The 21,075-nt window shown below is 46.8% G+C and overlaps 3 protein-coding genes and 1 long non-coding RNA gene across 5 annotated transcripts in view; 2 read left to right on the forward strand and 2 right to left on the reverse strand.

The window, feature by feature from the left end:
* Positions 1 to 1,406, reverse strand: part of KIF24 (kinesin family member 24) — a 35,563-nt gene extending 34,157 nt beyond the window's left edge. Inside the window, 1 exon segment of the mRNA XM_087927585.1 lies at positions 1,270 to 1,406. The gene's annotated coding sequence lies outside the window, so the exon portion shown is untranslated.
* LOC148127460 (uncharacterized) overlaps positions 1 to 21,075 on the forward strand; it is a 115,365-nt gene that overhangs the window by 1,369 nt on the left and 92,921 nt on the right. The window lies entirely within an intron of this gene.
* NUDT2 (nudix hydrolase 2) lies at positions 1,892 to 7,642 on the forward strand. The gene is made up of 3 exons (XM_087927599.1): positions 1,892 to 2,004; positions 3,863 to 4,004; positions 5,331 to 7,642. Exons 2-3 carry the CDS (start codon positions 3,869 to 3,871, stop codon positions 5,642 to 5,644), a joined length of 450 nt encoding a protein of 149 aa, XP_087783725.1. The 5' UTR covers positions 1,892 to 2,004; positions 3,863 to 3,868; the 3' UTR covers positions 5,645 to 7,642.
* LOC113444948 (uncharacterized) lies at positions 6,904 to 20,540 on the reverse strand. 2 transcript variants are annotated; one of them, XM_026713903.2, is made up of 6 exons: positions 20,368 to 20,540; positions 17,023 to 17,505; positions 13,120 to 13,257; positions 11,412 to 11,468; positions 8,670 to 8,760; positions 6,904 to 8,214 (listed from the first exon to the last, which is right to left on the reverse strand). In XM_026713903.2, exons 1-6 carry the CDS (start codon positions 20,486 to 20,488, stop codon positions 8,022 to 8,024), a joined length of 1,083 nt encoding a protein of 360 aa, XP_026569688.2. In that variant the 5' UTR covers positions 20,489 to 20,540; the 3' UTR covers positions 6,904 to 8,021. The 2 variants fall into 2 exon arrangements, with proteins under 2 accessions (XP_026569688.2, XP_087783720.1); XM_087927594.1 differs by having other exon boundaries at positions 8,056 to 8,234.

Consider the following 21,075-nt stretch of genomic DNA (forward strand, 5'->3'; position numbering starts at 1 on the left):
AGAGTCAGGTTCTTGCCCCCAACAATCTGGGTCCTCATTTTACCCACCTCAGAAGGACGGAAGGCTGAGTCCACCTGGAGCCTGGAGAGATTCAAATTGCCAAATTGCAGTAGAAATAGCTTGCAGCACTCTAACCACTGCACAGCAAGGCTTTTATACACAACAATTCCCTGTAGCTGCTCCCAAAAGAAGCTGAATTTCCGTACAGGTAGTCCTCAACTTACAGCAGTTCACTTAGTGATCATTCGAAGTTACAATGGCACTGAAAACAGCGACTTAGAACCGTTTTTCATGCTTACGATCGGTGCAGCATCTCCGTGGTCACGTGCTCAAAATTCAGATCCATTGGCAACTGGCACATATTTATGACGGTTGAAGTGTCCTGGCCAGAGTCAGGCGGTTCACCTTCCAGCAGATTCAACAGGGAAGCCGGATTCACTTAACAACCGGGTGATGCTAACTTATCCACTGCAGTGATTCGCTTAATAATTGTGGAAAGGTTGTAAAATGGAGCAAAACTCACTTCAGGACAGTGAATAGCAGACATTTTGGGCTCTATGATTCTTGAATCTTGACAAATGTACCTTTTCTTTTATGTACACTGAGAGCATTTGCACCAAGACAAATTCCTTGTGTATCCATCCAATCACACGGCCAATAAAGAATTGAATTCTATTCTATACTAATTCCTATACTATTCTAATTCCTATACTATTCTATTTTCTGTTCTATTCTATTTCTTATTCTATTCTATTTCCTCTTCTATTTTATTCTATTTCCTCTTCTATTCTATTTCTTATTCTATTTCTTATTTTATTCTATTTCCTCTTCTGTTCTATTCTATTTCTTATTCTATTTCCTCTTCTATTCTAAGTCTAGGACTACCTGTAATCCCTGAGCAAAGAAAGCATGGATTTTTGTCCTTTTCCTTCCATTCCCCCAGCAGGTTTCAAGGACTTTTCTTCCATTCTGGATTTTTTTTTCTTCCTAAAAAAGCAAAACTTTTAAACAAGCTTATTTATTTATTTATTTAGCACATGGCCAAAAAAAAAAAAAAAGTTAAAAAGCCAGCTAATGAACAAGCTAATCGACTCCAATATAGTTTGGACGCCCGTTGTTCAGAGAAGGGAAAAATTTCTGTCTTAATAAATTGCTATTAATCTTATTTTTTACGCCTCAGGCTCGAGTTCCGCATCCGTTGCTATGACAACGGGGCCGGCGCCGAGGCCTCGTTCGACGAGGAACGGAATCCTTTCCGGACCGCCCTACTTACCGGAGAGGGGGTCCTTCCCTACCCTTCTACCGGCGAACTCTCCCTCGGTCCGATTGTCGGAACTTCCGGGAAACCCCCGGAGCTTCTCTCACTCCGAGCCAGGTGAGAAGAGAACCGGCGAGGCCACGTTTCCATGACGACGCGACCAAGCCTGCCTTCAAACTCTCGCGCCGCTTTGGCGCGCCATTCCGTCACCGTAACCGTCCAATAAAACGATTCAGGAGGAAGTAGGTGGGGCCTATACTATCCAATCAAAAAGAAGGAACAAAAAAAGGAGCGGGAAAAAGACAAGCAGAAAGCGGCAGCAGCCGCAGAGACCCTCTTTAAAAGTCTGCCTTTCTAATGGTCTTTTCCCCATCTGTCAAACTACCGAAGCCAATCATCATTCTATCCTCCAAATCGGCCACGCCTTCCGTCGTTGCTTGCTGATTGGATGGAGTCCCCTCAGCGGGTGTGAGCATGAAGCATCGGTTGTACCAACAGTTGAATACACGATTGTGATTGGTCAAGACACCTTGAGATTGACACGCATAAGATCCAATTGAAAAATAATCCCAATACTGCCGGGTTGTGTCTGGCCCAATCTGAACCCTCCGATCTGCTGAACTTCAACGCCCACAATTCGACATCAACGTAATCCTAGGCCCACAAAACTGTGGGATTATGGGAGTTGAAGTCCAGTTTTGCGAAACCTGTTCATACTTTTTTTTACAGCAGAATTGCTTGGACAGGTATACCGGGTTGCAGCCGCGGGTGGTTCTCAGTGGGGTCCGCTAGGCTTGCAGGCGTGTCCGGTTGGGGGCTCAGCCTGGGGGGTGGGGTTCCCTGCTCGCCTGATGGCCTTTGTTCAGGTGAGCTCCCAATAAATTGTGCATTGTTTAGTGCAGCTGATTGCAATCCCATGCAGTTATTACTATTATTAATGATAATATTAAATATTAATATATTATTTGCTGTTAGAATTGCAGCACGGGAAGGGTTGCAACGGGAAGGTGGCTCCCAGTTTAATATGTAAAGGCGCCCAGAAACCCAGATATTAATTGAGAGGGAGGGTTTTGCATCAACTCCAATGCAGCCCTCGTGGTATAGTAGTTTAAGTATGGCATGAGTAGATCCAGGTTCCGGACCCACTCTCAACCATGGCCCTCTATGAGTGACTGTGGGCCACTCACACACTTGTGAAAAGGATCAGTGGAAGAGAATCTTCATAGCTCAGGATTGAATTGTGGGGTCCTTGTTGCTCTCTGAGCTTATTGGCTTTCTTGCAGACGTTTGATGACCCAACTAGGAAACATCATCAGTGCTAGAAAGGAGTAAGGTTTGATACTCATCCTTGAACTGTGGGGTTGTTGGCGTTCTCTGATCTTGCTTGTTTTCTTGCAGACCTTTCATTACCTAACTAGGTAACATCATCAGTGGTGGTAGAGGGAGTGGGGTTTGCAAAATTGAGGAGGGCGAGGAGGAGGAGAATTGTGAGGTCCTTGGGGTTCTCTGCTTGGTTGTTTTCCTTAAGATGTTTCCCTACCCAGCTAGGTAACATGATCAGTTCTAGGGAGCGGGGTTTGCAGAGAAGAGGAAGGGAACTGTGAGTTCCCTGATGTTTTCTGAGGTTGGTACTTTCCTTGCAGACCTTTCATGACCCAACTAAGTAACATCATCAGTGTTAGAAGGGAGGGGGGATTGTGGAATGGAGGAGGAGGTCCATGGTTGAGCTTGGTTTTCTTGTGGATGGGTAACATCATCAGGCTAAGAAGGAGTGGGGTTTATTCTCTCTTTATGTAACAGTATCTTATGTTAGTGTTGGTGGGACTGTTCTTGGTAATTCCTTGACTAGGGTATTTTTTTGATTGTTGATCTAGTATTAATTATATAGACAGACAGACAAACCGATAGGTAGCTAGATACCGATAGAAGTGAATATTTATATAAGAAAATATAAGCAATAATTTGGTGGAAAAGATTAGAAGTTGGAAGATGGTATTACCATGCGTGCTTGTAATATCGTTGGCATCAAAAATGGAATATTGAAATATTGAATAGCTACTTTAAAGAAAAAAAACATGTATATTGATACTTGGTTTGATTAATATAACAACTATTATGAATAGCATTATGGATGTCTGTATCAAAACGAATTCTACCCAGGGACCACACTGTTCATCTAGTGATATTGATGTTTACTTAAAAATAAAAATCTAATAAAACTTGGGGCGGGGGACAGGGGGAGACGTGAATATCTGTAGCTACATTTGAACTGTAAAGTCCTTGGTGGTCCCTGAATTTGGTAGTTTTCTTGCACACATTTCACTATTTAACTAGATAGTATCATCAGTGGTAGAAGGGAGTGGGGTTTGTAAGGAGGAGGAAGACCGTGGGGTCCTTTGTGTTTTTCCTGAGCTTGATAGTTTTCTTGCAGACATTTCATTACCCACCTAGGCTACATCATCAGTGCTAAGACTTGTGAAACGTCTTTGGTGAATGCTGCCTTCTTGCCTTTAATTGCACCCAGGCTGTGGGGTGACCTGCCGCGCCCCCATCTCAGAGCTTGCCGTTTGCTAACACTGCCCCTTTGTGTTCCTTTTGGGTAAGAGCATCATGAGCTTAAGAGCCTGTGGCTTGATTATCTTCAGAAGGTTACCCAAGGCACGCGCTACGGCAGCTACGGATGGACACATTGAGTACCTCCTTCTGCAAACCTCCTACGGCACCCATCACTGGACACCCCCAAAAGGTGCGTTACTCAACTCTGTTGTCTGAAAGAGAGCTCGGCGGTTTCTACTGGATATGGAGCTGCCGAGATGTTCCTGGGGGGAAGATCAGCCAGTCAAGAAAGCATGCTGGCTGGGGAATTCTGGGAGTTGAGGACCACCATCTTAAAGTCACTGAGGTTGAAAAACCCTGAGCTACATTTGGGGCATCGGCTCTGGAGATGGATCCTATTTACTCTCTTCAAGTTTAATCATTTATTAGATTTTATTTCGCCTTTACTATATATTTTATAGGTAGCTCAAGGGGGCAAACCTATCTAATCCTCCTTCTTCCTCCTGTTTGTCCTACCCTGTGAGGTGGGTTGGCCTGAGAGAGAGAAGGACTGGCCCAAAATCGCCCATCTGGCTTTAATGTCAAAGGTGAGACTAGAACTCACGGCCTCCTGGCATTTGGGCCAAAGTCACCCAATGCCTTTCATGCCAAGGGCAGGACTAGAACTCACAGTCTCCTGGTGATTGGTTCACCCAGCTGGCTTTCATGCCTAAGGCAGGACTAGAACCCACAGTCTGCTGGAGATTGGCCCAAAGTCACCTAGCTGGCTTTCCTGCCAAAGGCAGGACTAGAACTCTCCATCTCCTGGTGTTTGGCCCAAAGTCACCCAGCTGGCTTTCGTGCAAAAGGCGAGACTAGAACTCTCCATCTCCTAGTGATTGTTCCAAAGTCACCTAGCTGGCATTCATGCCAAAGGCAGGACTAGAATTCTCCAGCTCCTGGTGTTTGGCCCAAAGTCACCCAGCTGGTTTTCGTGCAAAAAGCGAGACTAGAACTCTCCATCTCCTAGTGATTGTCCCCAAATAACCCAGATGGCTTTCATGCCAAAGGCAAGGCTAGAACTCTCCATCTAGTGATTTGCCCAAAATCACCCAGCTGGCTTTTGTGCCTAAGGCAGGACTAGAACTCTCCATCTCCTGGTGATTGGCTCAAAGTCATCCAGCTAACTTTCATGCCAAAGGTGAGACTAGAACTCACGGTCTCCTGGTGTTTGGCCCAGTCACCCAGTTGCCTTTCATGCTAAGGGCAGGACTAGAGAACTCACCGTCTCCTGGTGATTGGCTCAAAGTCACCCAGCGGCTTTCATGCCAAAGGCAGGACTAGAACTCTCCATCTCCCGGTGATTGGCCCGAAGTCGCCCAGCCTATCAAGCAAGCAGACCGGCTGGGGAATTCTGGGAGTTGAAGTCCACCCATCTTGCCGAGTTTGGACTACACCGCTCTAGAATCTTACAGGAAGGTGGGGAAGGGGAGGGGTTGGCCTGCTCTGAACCCCCTGCTTTGTCTTCTCTCATCAGGGCACGTAGACCCCGGGGAAGATGACCTGGGCACCGCCCTGCGCGAGACCCAGGAAGAGGCCGGCCTGGCCTCCTCCCAGTTCACCATCCTGGAGGGCTTCAAGAAGGAACTGAACTACGTGGTCCGAGGCAAACCCAAGACGGTGGTCTACTGGCTGGCCGAGCTGAAGGACCGGGACACGGCGATCCAGCTTTCTTCCGAGCATCAGGCCTTCCGCTGGCTGACCCTCAGTGAGGCCTGCAGGCTGGCAGAATACGAGGACATGCAAAGCACCCTCCGAGAGGCCCATCTCTTTCTCTCTTCCAAAGAATAAATTTCCTTTCGTGTGATTCGGGAATGTTTGGGCAGAGGTTGCAACAGCTGTCCTTTCCTGTCTTAACAGCAGCTTTTCTCAACTTTGGCCCCTCCGAGGTGGGTGGGACTTCCAACTCCCAGAGATCCGAGCTTGGTTCTTTTTCTTGCAGACGTTTCGCGATCCAATTGGGTAACGTCATCCGTGCTAGGGAGGTGGAGTTTTGCTCCCAGCTTATGCAGGATTAAGCTACCGTATATAAATAAGAGAGCAAACCCCGTTCCCTTGTAGCATTGGTGATGTTCCCTAGTTGGGTCATGAAGAAAAACAACCCAGCTCAGAGAGCGCCAAGGTCTCCACAATCCTCCTCTCTGTAACCCCCATTCTCCTCTAGCACTGATGATGTTACCTACCTGGGTAATGAAACACCTACAAGAAAACATCCAGAGACCCCACAGTTGTCCTCCTTTCCATCCTCCTCTCCTCCCACCTTCACCTCCACTCTGCAAAACTTGTTCCCTCCTCGCATTGATGATGTGACCTAGTTGGGTCTCAAAACGTCTCTCAAGAAAACAACCAAGCTCAAGAGAGCACCAAGAACTCCACAATCCTCCTCCTCCTCCTCCTCTTCCCCCTTCTAGCTCTGTTGATGTTACCTAGTTGGGTCATGAAACACCTGCAAGAAAACAACCGGGCTCTGAGAGCATCAAGGACCCCACATTCTGGGTGTTACTGCATACTTCTGGAAGGTGCCATGTGGAGGAACGCTAACAGAAATGCTGAAGATGAAACTCAAAAGACTTTGGCCACCTCATGGGAAGGAAGGAAGAAAGGACTCACTGGAGAAGAACCTAATGCCGGGAACAGTTGAGGGCAAAAGAAGAAGAAGGGGACGGCAAAGAAGGAAGTGGCTGGATGGAGTCAGTTGGCATGAGCTTGAATGGACTCCAGAAGATGGTAGAGGACAGGAAGGCCTGGAGGAACGTTGTCCATAGGGACACGATGAGTAGGATACGATTTCGCAACTAACAACAACACAGAAACAGTCTTTCTGGGTTCACTCCAAAAACTCTTGCAGACCAAGTCTATTTGCTAGGTCTTGGTTACGTCCTACCTGGGCAGAAGGTCCCGCAAAGGACTTGTGCCCTGTTGGTAGAAGCTCCAGGATAAGATGGAGTCAGTGAGAGGAGATTTCCGTGTCCATCTCTCTTTCTGAGACTCCCGCGGGCCGCATTTAAGGGCTTTTGGGATGGGCCTAGAAAAATGGTTCCACCGTGTTTTGGAGGTTCAGTTTATTGAAAGGTTCGAGTCTGCCGGATTATAATGGCGTTCTCTTTTTTGAGAAACGGGACTTTTATTTAAACACGCTTTTTATTTTATTTCGAGACAGATTTAAAACCAAGCATCCTGTTGGTCATCACCTTACAATAATACATCTTACATCCATTGCTTCTTGTCCCGCCTTCAGGTGCTTTGGAAAACAGTTGGATCCCCTCATTTTTGTGACAACCCCTCAAATATTGGAAGATTGCTATCATGTCTCCCCTACTCCTTTTCATTAAACTAAAGGTAAAGGTTCCCCGCCTTGGCACATCCGTGCTAGTTGTTCCTGGCTCTAGGGGGCGCTGCTCATCCCCATTACAAACCCAAAGAAGAGCCAGCGCTGTCCGAAGACGTCTCCGTGGTCACGTGGCCGGCATGACTGAATGCCTTTGAAGGCGCACAGAACGCTGTTCCCTCCCCACCAAAAGGGGTCCCTATTTTTCTACTTGCATTTTTTACATGCATTCGAACCGCTAGGTTGGCAGAAGCTGCTGGGATAAGGAACGGGGAGCTCACTCCGTGACACGGCGGTAGGGATTCGAACTGCCGACCTTTTCTGATCCACAAGCTCAGCGCCTTAGTCCCCTGAGCCACTGCGTCTCTTTCGTTAAACTAAAAATTAAACACTAAACTTCATTAAACTAGACATATCCGAATTCCAGCAACCGTTCCTTATGTGTTTTGGAAGTCCTAATGGTGTCTCATCCAAGAATTACCCAGGTCTGCCCTCGTTTGGTCATCAACGTATACAGGTAGTAACTACAATGCAAGTGTGAAGGTCACCACATCTTCCTTGCTTGTTATTTTTTTAAAAAATGAGAGTATTAGTCTACTACAGGGGTCCTCAAACTTGGCCACTTTAAGACTTAGGGACTTCAACTCCCAGAATTCTCCAGCCAGCTATGCTGGCTGGAGAATTCTGCGAGTTGAAGTCCGCAAGTCTTAAAGTTGCTACGGTCTGGAGATCTCTGGTCTACTACATCATCAGCCCCAGGCCATGGAAGCTTCAAGTGTGAGTGCAAAGGGTTCTGCTAGGAAGAACTGGATTTTGAGAGAATCAGCCAGGAGAAATCATCTAGTATAAATGGTCAAAGAGCGAGGTGGTAGTTCCATCTTTCCATTCGATCAAGATCTCACCATGCTTGAGCGAAGGGGAAGGTGAGGCAGGGATGGCCTGCATCTTGGAGGCGGGGCTGACTGTCCCTGGTGAAGGTTGGTGTCCCTCACCGCTCATCTGCCGTCTCTTCAAAGCTAGCAGCTTCTTCTTCCTGTGGCCACAAGAAACAGACTGCTTGAATCACTCAGAGTTGCGTTATGGTGGTAAATATCACAAAGAAAGGATGAGAATGTCAACGCTCCGACAAAGCCACCCCCATTCAAATCGTAAGTCTCTAGCCGCATCTCTCAGAGTAAAAAAAAACAAACTGATTTATTAGGAGTGACCATGTCGACATTACCTGGGTACAACCGACCCTGGTCTTCCCCCCATTCCCTGGATGTAGATTCTCCAATGGGACACTTCCATAGCTAAGAGTCATCAATCATGCTCTCCAGTAATAATCTTGCACGCCAACAGCTTCGCCTGCCTAGCAATTATCTGAGGCATTTAAGGAATGCACTGCTTCCTCCCCACTTTCTGCTGGCGACTAAAAAGACCAAAGAAGTATTTTTTTTAGTTGACAGAATTGCTCCCAACCCCACGGAGCCCCAGCCTAGCACTTACTTTTTGGACTGGATGTTGAACTTCAGGATGATTATTGCCAGGATGAAGGCCAGAGGGCCCAGGACAAGCAGGGTTGTTCTCCAGATGGGACCTGCAGAGGAGAACTTCGTAAGGACCTTAGCATGAACAGAATAACAGAGTTAGGAGGGACCTTGGATATCTTCTAGGCCAACCCAACGCTCAAGCAGGAGAGCCTATACCATTCCAGAGAAATGGCCCTCTAATCTCTTCTTAAAAACATCCAGGGATGGAGCACCCACATCTCCTGGAAGCAAGATGTTCCATTGGTTAATTGTTCTAACTGTCAGGACGTTCCTCCTTAATTCTAGGTTGCTTCTCTCCTTCATTAGTTTCCATCCATTGTGTTGTGGGCCCAGACTCGGACAGTGAGGAGGTTGGGGAGGAACCCGGGCCAGTCCTGGAGTCTGGGGAAGGCTCTGATGAATGAGGCAGAGTTGGGCCAGGGCTGTCCTACAGTTATCAGCTGCCTTCGGAGTCGGAGATCAGCGGGGAAGAAGAACAGCTGGAGCCTGTTCCCAGTGTGCGCATGCGTAGAGCTGTCAGAAGAAGAGAACAGCTAAGGAACAAGGGTCGACTTGGGAGTGAGGACTCAGGTGGACGGTGAATGGCCCCTCCCATAGGGAATGAAGAGGAACGAAGGGGGAGTGGGGTTGCAGGAGACAATTAGTTCAATTCATTAAAGTGAAAATCTGTTCCTGACTTCTTTCCAAGTAATTGCTGCTACAGTGTGGCATTTGGGAGATAACAGTCTGGCAACTCTCAAAGCTTGATAAAGGTCTGCAATCGTGAAATCTCATGAAAGACTGTTTGCCGGGACTTTGCTGGAGTAAAATTCCCTTTAATGTAAATAAAGGGGTTTTTATCGGGACGAGGAATCTGCTTTGTGATCTTGGGAATCCTGGGTCAGAACACGTTGCTTCTTGTCCTGCCTTCAGGTGCTTTGGAGAATAGGTTGACCCCCACTTCTTTGGGGCAGCCCCTCAAATATTGGAACATTGCTATCAGCCCTTCTTTTCGTTAAACTAGACATACCCAGTTCCTGCAACCGTTCTTCATATGTTTTAGCCTCCAGTCCCCTAATTATCTTTGTTGCTCTTCTCTGCCCTCTTTCCAGAGTCCCTACATCCTTTCTTTGCTAGCCATCCTTCTGCACCCTTTGGACATGTTTAGTTTCCCCAACAATGGTCATCAGACGCTACCAAGGACCAGCAGGGTTGGGGACCCATTTGCCAATTTAAAAATGACCACCCCTGTCTACCAGCTGGACGATAAGAAGACAAAAAAACACCATGTGTCAACCATCGGTCCCACATTTTCCCCTCTGAAGACCCACAGAATCATCTGCTGGTCTGTGATCTTTGGAAAATAGCATAATTTGTGAGTTAGGGCTTCACAGGCGATAAGAACCTAGGCCAGTAGTGGCAAACCTATGGCCACGCATGCCACAGGTGGCACACAGAGCCACTTGTGCCAGCACACAAGCTGCAGGCAAAATTACCTCACTGCATATGCATGCACCTCACAGCTGATTTTTGGCCGGTTTGAGGCCTTTTTCGGCCTCCCAGAGGCTCGAGGAAGGCTTCTGGAGGCTTTTCGGGATGAAAACTAGGCCTGTTTCATCACTTCCTGTTTTTCTGGAAATACCAGAAGTGACAAAACGGGCCTACTTTTCGGCCTGCAAAGCCTGCAGAAGCCTTCCTCAAGCCTTTGGGAGGCGAAAAGCCCTCAAACCAGCCAAAAATCAGCTATGAGGCACAGTGAGGGTAAGGGGGCGATGGGGTTGGGTGGGGATTGTGCTTGCATGCGTAGGGGGCGTAGGGGGGCATGCATTGCCTTCTGGGTGCTGGCACGCAAGTGCGAGCATGCAAGAACGCCCACAATTTTGGGCACAGGAGCACAAAAAGGTTAGACACCACTGACCTAGGCGTTCTTGTTTTGTTTTTTTTCATAAGCCAGAGTTAAAACAAAAGGGGGCATAATGTGATGTGGGAACGCACCCGGTTTCTGATTTGCTGAAAGACAATATTCCCCATTTCTGTATTTCCAACAGAATTAGTGTCACATCGGTAGATGGACAAAAAGGAGTGGTGTGGTGGAGCTCTTGTCTCACAGTCAGGAGGCTGAGAGTTCAATTCTAGGTAAAAGCGTATATTTCTCTCTCTGGGCATCCTGAGAGTATATCCGCTGAGCAAAACTCCGCATTGGCAACAGGAAGGGCATCCGGCCACTAAAACACACTGCTAGCTCCATTCAGTTGCCCAGACTCCACCACCCAAGGGATTATGGGGTTGTTAAATGAAGATGATGATTGGTAGATAGACCCCAAAGCCACCATTTGCTTTGTCATGCAATACAAAATGGAGGACTACTTGTGGAACCTTCTAAAGATGTGAAGGACCTTAAGCTTCGTTGGCTTTCAAGAGGCTAAGAGAAGAGCAGGAAGCAGAAGACCTCTGTGGCTGGCTCATTGTCCACGTAATCAAGGGACACCTCCAAGTCAGAAAACTAGACCAGGTAAGATCAAAAGTCTGGTGTCTTCCAATCATTCAAAGCCACCTAGAAAAGAGGGACATCTGCCTCTAAACCTTCCAGATAGATTTCTCTTGAAGAGGGAAGTTCTCAAGAAGATCCCTACAAAAGTATTGACCCTTTAAAAAAAAAATCTTTCTATGCTTGCAACCATCACAAGATCTCTCTTACTTTTAATATCCAGTTTCTTACCTAGATTCGGGGGACTGGTAGCCTTCTCCTGGTGCTTTTGGTGTGGAGGATATGTTTCTGGAGAGAAAAAGGTGAGGAGAAGATAGAATGGAATAGAGAACTTCATCCATTATTCCTTGTCTGGTGCCTTGGAAAGTAGCTTTACCCCCTCCTCCTCCTCTCTGGGGCAGCCCCTCAAATATTGGAAGACCGCTATCCTGTCTCCCCTGGTCCTTCTCTTCCCTAGACCAGCCAGGCCCAGTTCCTGCAACTGGTCTTCAAATTGTTTTAGTCTCCAGTCTCCTCCTCATCCTGGTTGCTCTTCTCTGCCCTTTTTCTAGAGACTCAACATCTTTTTTTCTAGTGTGGTGACCAAAACTGAAAGCATTATTCTTGGTATGGTCTTACTAAGGCTTTATAGAGTGGTATTAGTAACTCACTTGATCTTGATTGTATCCCTCTGCTAATGCAACTTAGCATTGCACTGGCTTTTTTGGCTGCCGCTGCACACTGTTGGCTCATATTTAATTGAATTATTTATTGTCATGCACCATCGTGCCCACCGTCCCTGTTCTATTGTCCCCATTTATTCGTACTTATTTCCTGTATTCTTACTTGTTATGTCTCACCTTTACAAAGGAGGTGAGAAGTCCAAACTCCAAACTGAATACAAACAGGCAAGCAAATCCAGTAATTATAGAGTTAATTCCTTGAGCCGATAATGTTCTTGGCAGTGTCACTCACGCTGTCTGCCAAGTCGGACAAGATAACAGGAATATAAATCACACAAGCTGTCCCAACACAGAATACACCGGAGATCCTCTGAATAAACCACACGTTGTTCCGTACGAAGTTCCCAGAGCAAACACACCCACTTTTATTCCCTGTGGGGCGTGTCACTAATTCAGCTCCCTCTCATTCGTCCACGCCTCCTGCGCTGCAGCTCACACTTTTGCCTGCGACGCTGCCTCGCATCAAGCCAGCATTCGTCTACTTGATTCTCTGTCAAAGCCTGCTCCGATATGCCCTCCTCCTTCTCCTGTTTAGCCTCAGGCTGTCCCTCTCGGTTATCTGCCGACACCTGAGGTACAATCAGGGAGGAAGGCATTGCCGAAGAGGAAGGTCCTGGGGAGGAAGGCATTGCCAATTCCTCCTCCTCCTCATCTTCCGAATCCTCTTCCTCTAAGAATGCAGGCTCAGGACTCGGAGCCACAACACTTACTCATATTTATACTTATACCTATTATCTTGTAAGTGATTGACAAATCAAATCAATAAATAATAAAGTACATACACAGTATACATACAACGAAATTAACAATTGGTTGTCCACTAAGACAACCAGAAACTAAGGCTCCAAGGATCCCTCTCCCAGTTCCTGCTGTTAAGCCTGGTTTCACTTCAACTCCCAGAATTCCTCCGCCAGCCAGGCCAAATTTGGAGAGCCCTATTTTAGGGGAATGAACATTTAAATGACTTATTCAGTTATGATTCTGCTGTTGGGGGCTTTAAAAGAGGACCACCCGAGTTTCAAGAAGTCCCCCCTCTAGATGCAGCCAGTTTTTCAGTATCAGTGGCTAAGCAAGAGTTTTCGACGTGACTCCAGTGCAGCGAGGTGAGTTTGGGATCTGGCTTCTCTTTTAATATTTTTGGACTCCTTCCCTGGACCCCCGTTCGCACGAGGGCTCCACTAGGTTCTCCTTAGTCTTGGTGGCACCTCCATACTCACCATTATCTGCTTCACGGTGTCTCTCGTCGGACACTGGAAGCCCGCTGGGGACATACGACTGGCTTTCCGAATGGATCATTAAGAATGTCGTGGCCTGCACAGAAGGGGCGTGGATCTCTAGGGAACCAACTGTTTTATCTGCCAAAAAAAAAAGAAAAGAAAAAATGGTTTTCAGAGGGTTCAGAAGTTCTATCTTTTCTTCAGTGCATCCAAGACACAGAACAGAACAGAATTCTTTATCGGCCAAATTCTTTATTGGACGCACAAGGAGTTTGCCTCTGGTGCATAAGAGTTGTTGAGCATAAGAGATGCTTTCAGAGCCTGGTTGTCTTCTTGCAGATGTTTCATGACCCAACTAGGTAACATCATCAGTGCTAGAAGGGAGTGGGGTTTGTGCAGGGGATTCTACAGGTTCTCACCCATTCGCTAGAACCGGTTGTTAACTTTCTAAGCAGTTTGGAGAACCGGTTGTTGGAAGAAATCTCCTTTTGTCTTTTTCCACCCTTCTTATATTTTTGGCAGTATGCCTAGACTTACTGTCTCAGAAGGAGGTTTTTTTTTTTCTTTTGCTGGTACTTTCTTAAAGGGGAAGGATTGTTTTAAGCTTTTTACACCGCTGTTGGGAGGAAATACTCCCCAGTTGGAGTTAGCACTTTGAAGAAATAATTGAATAACGAAGCAGAGCTGCCAGAAAGAAGCTTTTAATGACAAGGAACCAAGATGAGAGACATTCAGCAATGTCTTCTTCGCTAGCTAGAAAGATTGACATTCGAACGTGAATTTACATCCCCGTTTTGAGTTTTGGTCTAAAACTGGTGACCTTTCAAAGTTACAATGGCACTGAAAAAAGTGACTTATGACCATTTTTCATACTTACGACTGTTGCAGCATCCCCACAGTCATGAGAGGCCAGGCGAGGAGATGTGTCCCTTGATGTCGAGTTGGCCACGCCCATCCAGTCACATGACCAGCAAGCCACACCCACCAACTAAGCCATGCCCACCGTACCAGTTGTTAAAAAAATTGAATCCCGCCTCTGGGTGTGTGGGGAAGAGGAGGAAGAAGATTGTGGGGTTCTCGGTGCTCTCTGAGTTTGGTTTGTTTTCTTGCAGACATTTCATGACCCAACTATGTAACATCATCAGTGCCACAAGACAGTGGGGCTCTGCTGTCTTTATATGCTAGTGCAGTGATGGCTAATCTTTTCGGCACCGAATGCCCAAAGCATGCATGCACATCCCCAAAATACAATGTGCGCACGTCCCCCACACATGTGACCTGCCCCCGGGCATGTGCCCCGCCCCCACGTGCATGCACCCCAACCTGTGCATGCATGTGCATCCCCCACGCATGCATCCCCTGCGCATGTGCCCCTCCCCCGGCATGTATGGCAGAGGCCCAAAGACCAGCTGGCCAGTAGGAGGAGCGCACGCATGCACGGCAGAGTTGAGGGCGATGGCTCACGTGCCCACAGAGAGAGCTCCACGTGCCAACTGTGGCATGCGTGCCATAGGTTCGCCATCACGGTGCTAGTGGCTTGCTCTACCAATATTAGTAGGAATCTTCTTGGTGATTCCTTGCTTAGGCTGTTGTTTACTGCGGTGATTCTTTCTTCAAGTTGGGACTTCTTCGTTGAGTTGTTGTTTATTGACTGATTGTTGGTCTAGTATTAATATCGGTGACATTCTGTGCTTATCTGGGTGTTGGTTACTGGCAAGGAGGGGTTTTAGTCTTTTGGTTTTCTTTTGGTTTTTTGTGTTATTGTCTCTTTTGAATGGTGTGTAAATGCTATTTATCCCTACGTGTCTGTTGATGGCTGATTTGTTTGAGTGCCAGCCTTCCGGGAATTCTCTAGCATGTTTGGCTGGCGGAAAGGAAATGGTGGCAAGCCCAAAATTGACATCTGCGTAACCATTTTATTTAGCCTTATAATATATTCCTTTTCTTTCTCTTTGCTAGTTATGGGGGGAGGGTTTGGGTCTTGCCACATTCCTAAGGTGGGAGGAGTGGATAGAGAGAGTTGTTTAGGCTAGGTGGTTCTTCTTCCCGTGGGAATGAAAGCTGACCCTGCTGAGACCCGGAGGTGGAGATTGATGACATCAGGCAAACATTGATTTACTTCTATTGGGGAATGTGATTTTGGGGGGCTGTTTCTAACTTTTAATATTGGGGGTAATTCTGGGTTGTGTCAGATCTGGAATTACAACAGACTTTGCCAATTTGATGCTTTCCTAAGTAAAAGAAATTATTATGGACGATGGACTTTGCTCTTTTCTTTTTAAATGGATTTCATCACTAGGAAATCTGACAAATGGATGGAATCAGGTTCTGAAAAGTGCAAAACAAAAAATTTAGATGCAAGAAAAGACATTGGTGGGAACAGATGCCCAAGTGATTCCCTCCATTTTTTGATATATATATAGAGAGATACATAGATAGATAGATAGATATAGATATAGATATAGATATAGATATAGATATAGATATAGATATAGATATAGATATAGATATAGATATAACTAAAGTTCTATCTCGTGGGCCACAGCAGTTTAGCAGGTTGTTCTAGACCGGGGTGTCAAACTCGACTTCACTGAGGGCTGCATCAGGGTTTTGTTTGACTGGGGGGAGGGAAGGTGGACATGGCCAGGGTGGGCATGGCCAGATCCACCTCACTTGTGTCGGGGGCGCCTGTGGCGGCCTGAGGGCTCTGCCGGCGAAAATGCATTCCCGAGCTCCGTTTACGGCTATGACAACCTCCTGCAACCCTCCGCCAACAAAAACGGAGCGTGGGAGAGCTGCAGGCGGTCATTCCCAATCTCCATGGTAACCTGCGGAGCGTTCCTGGCCTGCTCTCAAGTTGCCATGGCAATGGCGGATGGGGGAGTCGAGCCTCACAACTGCATCGAGGAACTTGCATTTCAGTCAAAACAAAGCACATTCCAAACGGCAACGTCAAGGTCATCTCCACGGAGACCCACAGTGGCCGGAGGGAGTGACTTCTACAACCCGCAAAATTGCTTCACTGGGGGATGTGACTGATGACACAACCTGAAGGGAGGGAGAAACAGGGTCAGAGCCAAAGCGCGAATTAAGTGAGGTCAGAGTTGGCTTCACTTGGTCCGTGCTGACATGAAGCTCCAAACACATAACTGGATTACTTTTGAAGCTTGGCCTGAGGCGAATGATTTAATTAGGGCATCGGTCGGAACCCCGACACTCCGTTGTCATTGGTAGAGGCACTGCAGGCTGGTCCTTTACTCAGAGATGGGCTGCTGCAGGTTCACACAGGATCTTGTGGACCGGTAGTTAAGATTCGGCGCAGTTCGGTGAACTGGCAAATCCCACCACTGGCTGGCCCCGCCCTTGCCCATTTTTTGGCCTGTTTTTGGGGTGCTTTCAGGCCGTTTTGGGGGCCATTTTCCGTAGCCAGTCAGATAGATGATTGATTGATAGATAGATAGATAGATAGATAGATAGATAGATAGATATAGACAGATAGACAGAGAGTTGATAGAGCGAGCCTGGTGGCACAAGCTAACTCTGCTCACTCCCAGCAGTTCGCTGCTGACCAGCTCCAGGTTGACTCAGACTTCCGTTCTCCCAAGGACGGTAAAACAAGGACCCAGATTGTTGGGGGCAATTTGCTGAGCCTGTAAACCACTTAGAGAGGGGCTGTAAAGCACTTTGAGGCGGTGTAGAAGTCTATAAATCCATGCCGATTGCCAAATATCCTAATTTTGACCCTATGACAGTGGGGACTCTATGATAAGACTATCGTAAGTGCAAGGACTCCATTGTAATTCCCTTTCTTCAGGGACAATATTGCTACTAAACGATTGCTAAATGAATGATCATAAGTCAAGGACTATCCGTATTCTGTGAAAACATCCATCTTTGCCTTACTTTTGGGTCCTTCCTCCAAGTTGTCCAAGGAGGCTTCTCTCGGCTCGCCGAGTCCAGCGGCTCTGGCCAGCTCGGTGGCACAGATGATTGACCCCGTGCCAGTCTGCCACTTGCTGAATCTGCCTTTCTCCCGGGACAGGAAGGCACTGTGTCCTCCCAGCTTTGCGCTGAGGTGAAGGCCGCGTCCTCGTAAGGTCAAGTGGCCTTTCTTGCTGCATGACCAGGCCTGAAGTGCCTCCTCCTCCTCCTCCTTGCAGGGCGACAATTGGGCTACGGCCAATTCTTCCGCATCGTAGATGGTCAGGCACTCCCTGGTGTATTGGTTGACCACAGCTGAGGCCACCCCGTCCCAGCTCCACTGATGCTCTGGGGAGTGGGCCTTGCATTCGGACAGGCGGACCCTCTCCGCTTTGTGAGGCGGCGAGGCGTGGATACACTTCTGCAGGCGGACATTTTGGATGAGAAAGCTCCGCCCTCCCAGATCTGGGGGTGAATAAAGAAAGTATTATGTTTTTCGATGTCAAGTTTTTTAAAAAATTTTTATATTCTTTATACGTATCAATAGGTGAATGGTTGTTCTGACCCAAACCTGGTTCAAAGAGAACCAACACAAGACAAAAGGTAACAGCACAACCTTTTAACGTTTCATTTACGAATCCTGTTTTTTTCACAGATAAAAGGCTGCTTTCAGCTAATTAGCTCTGAGAAGAAAGAGCCTTGCCAAGTTTTTGCAAGGCTGCCAAGAACAACAGATAAAGTTACTAAACAGTAAATCAAAGAGTCTCCAAACACCAAGTCAGACATTCCCAATGTCCACCGGGCTCGAGTATCAAACTTCTTTGCCTTCTGCAAAGAACTGCAGTTTCTCAGCTGGCTTTTATCTCTTAAGGGAGGGGCCACTAGCTTGCAGCCTTACTCCCAAGTCACCTGTGCTGCTGCAGCTGCTTGAAGGAAAGAGCAGCTCTGCATGCATGCATACTGAGCACAGGCTCCTCGGGGGCCTCTTCATCACTGCTGCCAGCCTCCACAATCTCCGAAGGCAGCATTCGATTCCCTGATGGTCCTGGCTCCATCCCTGCATCACACACAGGCCCCTCATCCGAGTCCTCACTCTCCGAGACCTCAGCCGTCCGCACCTGCTGCTGGCAAACCACAGCAACGGTGTGATACCTCGGTGTGATAACCCGGGGTATGGTACAAAGGCAACACAGTCAGAGAATCAGTAGGAGTCCCTTTATTAGCTCCCATTTTGTCCCCAATGTCCTGGTTACCTTCTGGGCTGGAGAAAAATTCTCCCAGGAACAGCCTTTGGCTGCAGAGAATCAAGTCCAAAACGTGGTCAACAAAAACTGGAACTATAACTCCAATCAAGGCAAAATGAGATAGTTAGTCTGGCACGGTAGGAGAAGGAATTACGGATGTGAAGGCATGGCAATAACTCAACATGGTCGGGAAGATGCCAGGAACACAGATAACCGAAGTCAACACAAGATAAACTCAGGTTTGCTCCCAGGAGTTGTTGCACTCAGCATGCATCTCTTTTAAACTCTCATTCCCAGGTGCAGCTAATGAAGGGAATCAGGACCCTTTCCTCCCCCATAAGCCACGCAACTCACCTTGCTCCCTTCTCCATTCCTCCCTGCGTGCCCTAGGATGAAGAGGGGGTGGGCCTGGGTCTTCCTCTGAACTCCCTCTCCCTTGTTCTACCTCTTCCCTGCTGTGCCCAGCCGGACTTTGCCCTTCCCCACTTTCCTCCACAGCCAACAGAGGCCACACTCCCACTCCCTGTCAGCTGCTCAGCCTCCCCCTCTGAATCAGACCCCAACAAGGGTCTTCTAGTCCACCCTCCTGCTCAAGCCATTTCATGGGGTGATGGAGCACCCACAACTCCTGGATGGAAGCTGCTCCACTGATGAATTGTTCTCACTTTATAAAATTTCTTCTTCGTTCTAGGTTGCTTCTCCCCTTTGTTAGTTTCCATCCATTGTTCCTTTTCCTGCCTTCAGGTGCTTTAGGTTGACCCTCACCCCCCAAATATTGGAGGACTGCTATCATGTCACCCCCAGTCCTTCTCTTCTTTAGACTAGACATATCTGGTTTCCTCAGTTGTTCACTGTATTAACCAGTGGAACAGCCTGCCTCCAGAAATCGTGGATTCTCCATCACTGGAGGCTTTTTAAGAAGAGGCTGGACAGCCATTTGTCTGAAATGGTATAATTCAACTGCTATTCTGTTCTATTCTATTCTATTCTATTCTATTCTATTCTATTCTATTCTATTCTATTCTATTCTATTCTATTCTTTCCTGATTCTATTCTATTCTTTCCTGATTCTTTCCTGATTCTATTCTATTCTTTCCTGATTCTTTCCTGATTCTTTCCTGATTCTATTCTATTCCATTCCATTCCATTCCATTCTATTCTTTCCTGATTCTATTCTATTCTATTCCTGATTCTATTCTATTCTATTCCTGATTCTATTCTATTCTTTCCTGATTCTTTCCTGATTCTATTCTGTTCTATTCTTTCCTGATTCTTTCTTGATTCTATTCTGTTCTATTCTATTCCGTTCTGTTCCATTCCATACCATTCCATTCTATTCTATTCTATTCTATTCTATTCTATTCTATTCTATTCTATTCTATTCTATTCTATTCTATTCTCCTCCTCCTCCTCCTCCAAACGATTTATCCTCCAGTCTCCTAATTCAGTTAAACTATTCCTTATTTTTGACAATTCTGAGGGAGTCCCATAGCCAACCTCATCTTTCTCCTAGGGAACTGGGACTCTATCCCAAGGACTTGATTCTCATAAATTTCCTTGAAAGGTAAAGCCAGCATGAGAACATGACATTCATCCTGTTTTCGTGGTTGATTTAGATTTTAAATTGTTTCCTTCTTTGACTCTACAGACTTCAGCACGGTGGTTTAGGATGTGCTGTGAACTGAAGAAGCTTCTTGGACAAGAAGCAAAAGGTTTTCAAGGAAAAAACCAGAAAGTCTAGTTGCTTCTTGAAAAAAGCACCTTTGGGACAACCATGACCCGGATGATTGAGTAGACAAAGGTCTCCGTAGACATTTAGGATGTGTCATTTGCGAGACTTTTCCTAAAACTTCGATTTCCCTTCATTCAAATCGCCTTTGGCTGCACACAGAGACATACAACGTCCTTTCGTTGTCCTGGGCATCCAACCCACCACAAAAGACATGAGAAGTTTCCCCCACAAAAATAAAAAACAGGATTCCTTGAAAGGAAGGGAAAAATATTTCATTTGCGCTTAATCGGATTGATAAGCCGAATTAATAGAAAATCAATGAAAGAAGCCACCGAGGAATAACGCACTTACCCTTCAACCAAGAAAGGAGGATTATCCACGTTAAGCTTCCCTTAAAAAGGACCATTGTCGCTTGCCAAAGGAAGTGTGTGTGTTTGTGTGTGTGTGTGAGTGAGCAAGCGAGCAAGTGCATCGGTGTGTGCACGAGCAATGAGGGGCAGAGAGCCAGTTTATAAAAGAACAAACTGTACTGCAAAAGAGAAACTTGGTGAGTTTACTTTCATGACCCAAACTGGCAGCGCTTTAAGAAAGAAAGAAAAAAGTGAGAAAGCAAAATGCACACATCAATTAAGAAAACAAAATGGAATAACAAGAAGAGCAAGCGGGGGGGAAGAGTCCCATCCGAAAAAAGGGACTGGTGCTATGGGAGGCAGGGAGAGCTGTGTGTTTGTGTGTGTTGGCGTCCTTGGTACTAACTCAGCTTGTTGGGTTTTATCTGGGTTTGTTTCATGGGCCAACTAGAGAACATCGTGGGTGCCAGAAGGGAGTGGGTTTTGCAGGGAAGAGGAGGAGGAGGAATCCTTGGTACTCCCTGAGTTTGGTGGTTTGCTTGCAGACGTTTCATTACCCAAATAGGTAACATCATCAGTGCTAGAAGGGAGTGAGGTGAAGGAGGAGGAAGAGGACTGCCAGGTCCTGAGTGCTCTCTGATATAGGTGGCTTGTTTGCAGACATTTCATTACCCAACTAGGTAACTTTATCAGTGCTAGAAGGGAGTGG

Source organism: Pseudonaja textilis, chromosome 2, assembly GCF_049901715.1.
Source record: "Pseudonaja textilis isolate UNSWEBS1 chromosome 2, rPseTex1.2, whole genome shotgun sequence".
NCBI classification, from domain to species: Eukaryota; Metazoa; Chordata; class Lepidosauria; order Squamata; family Elapidae; genus Pseudonaja; species Pseudonaja textilis.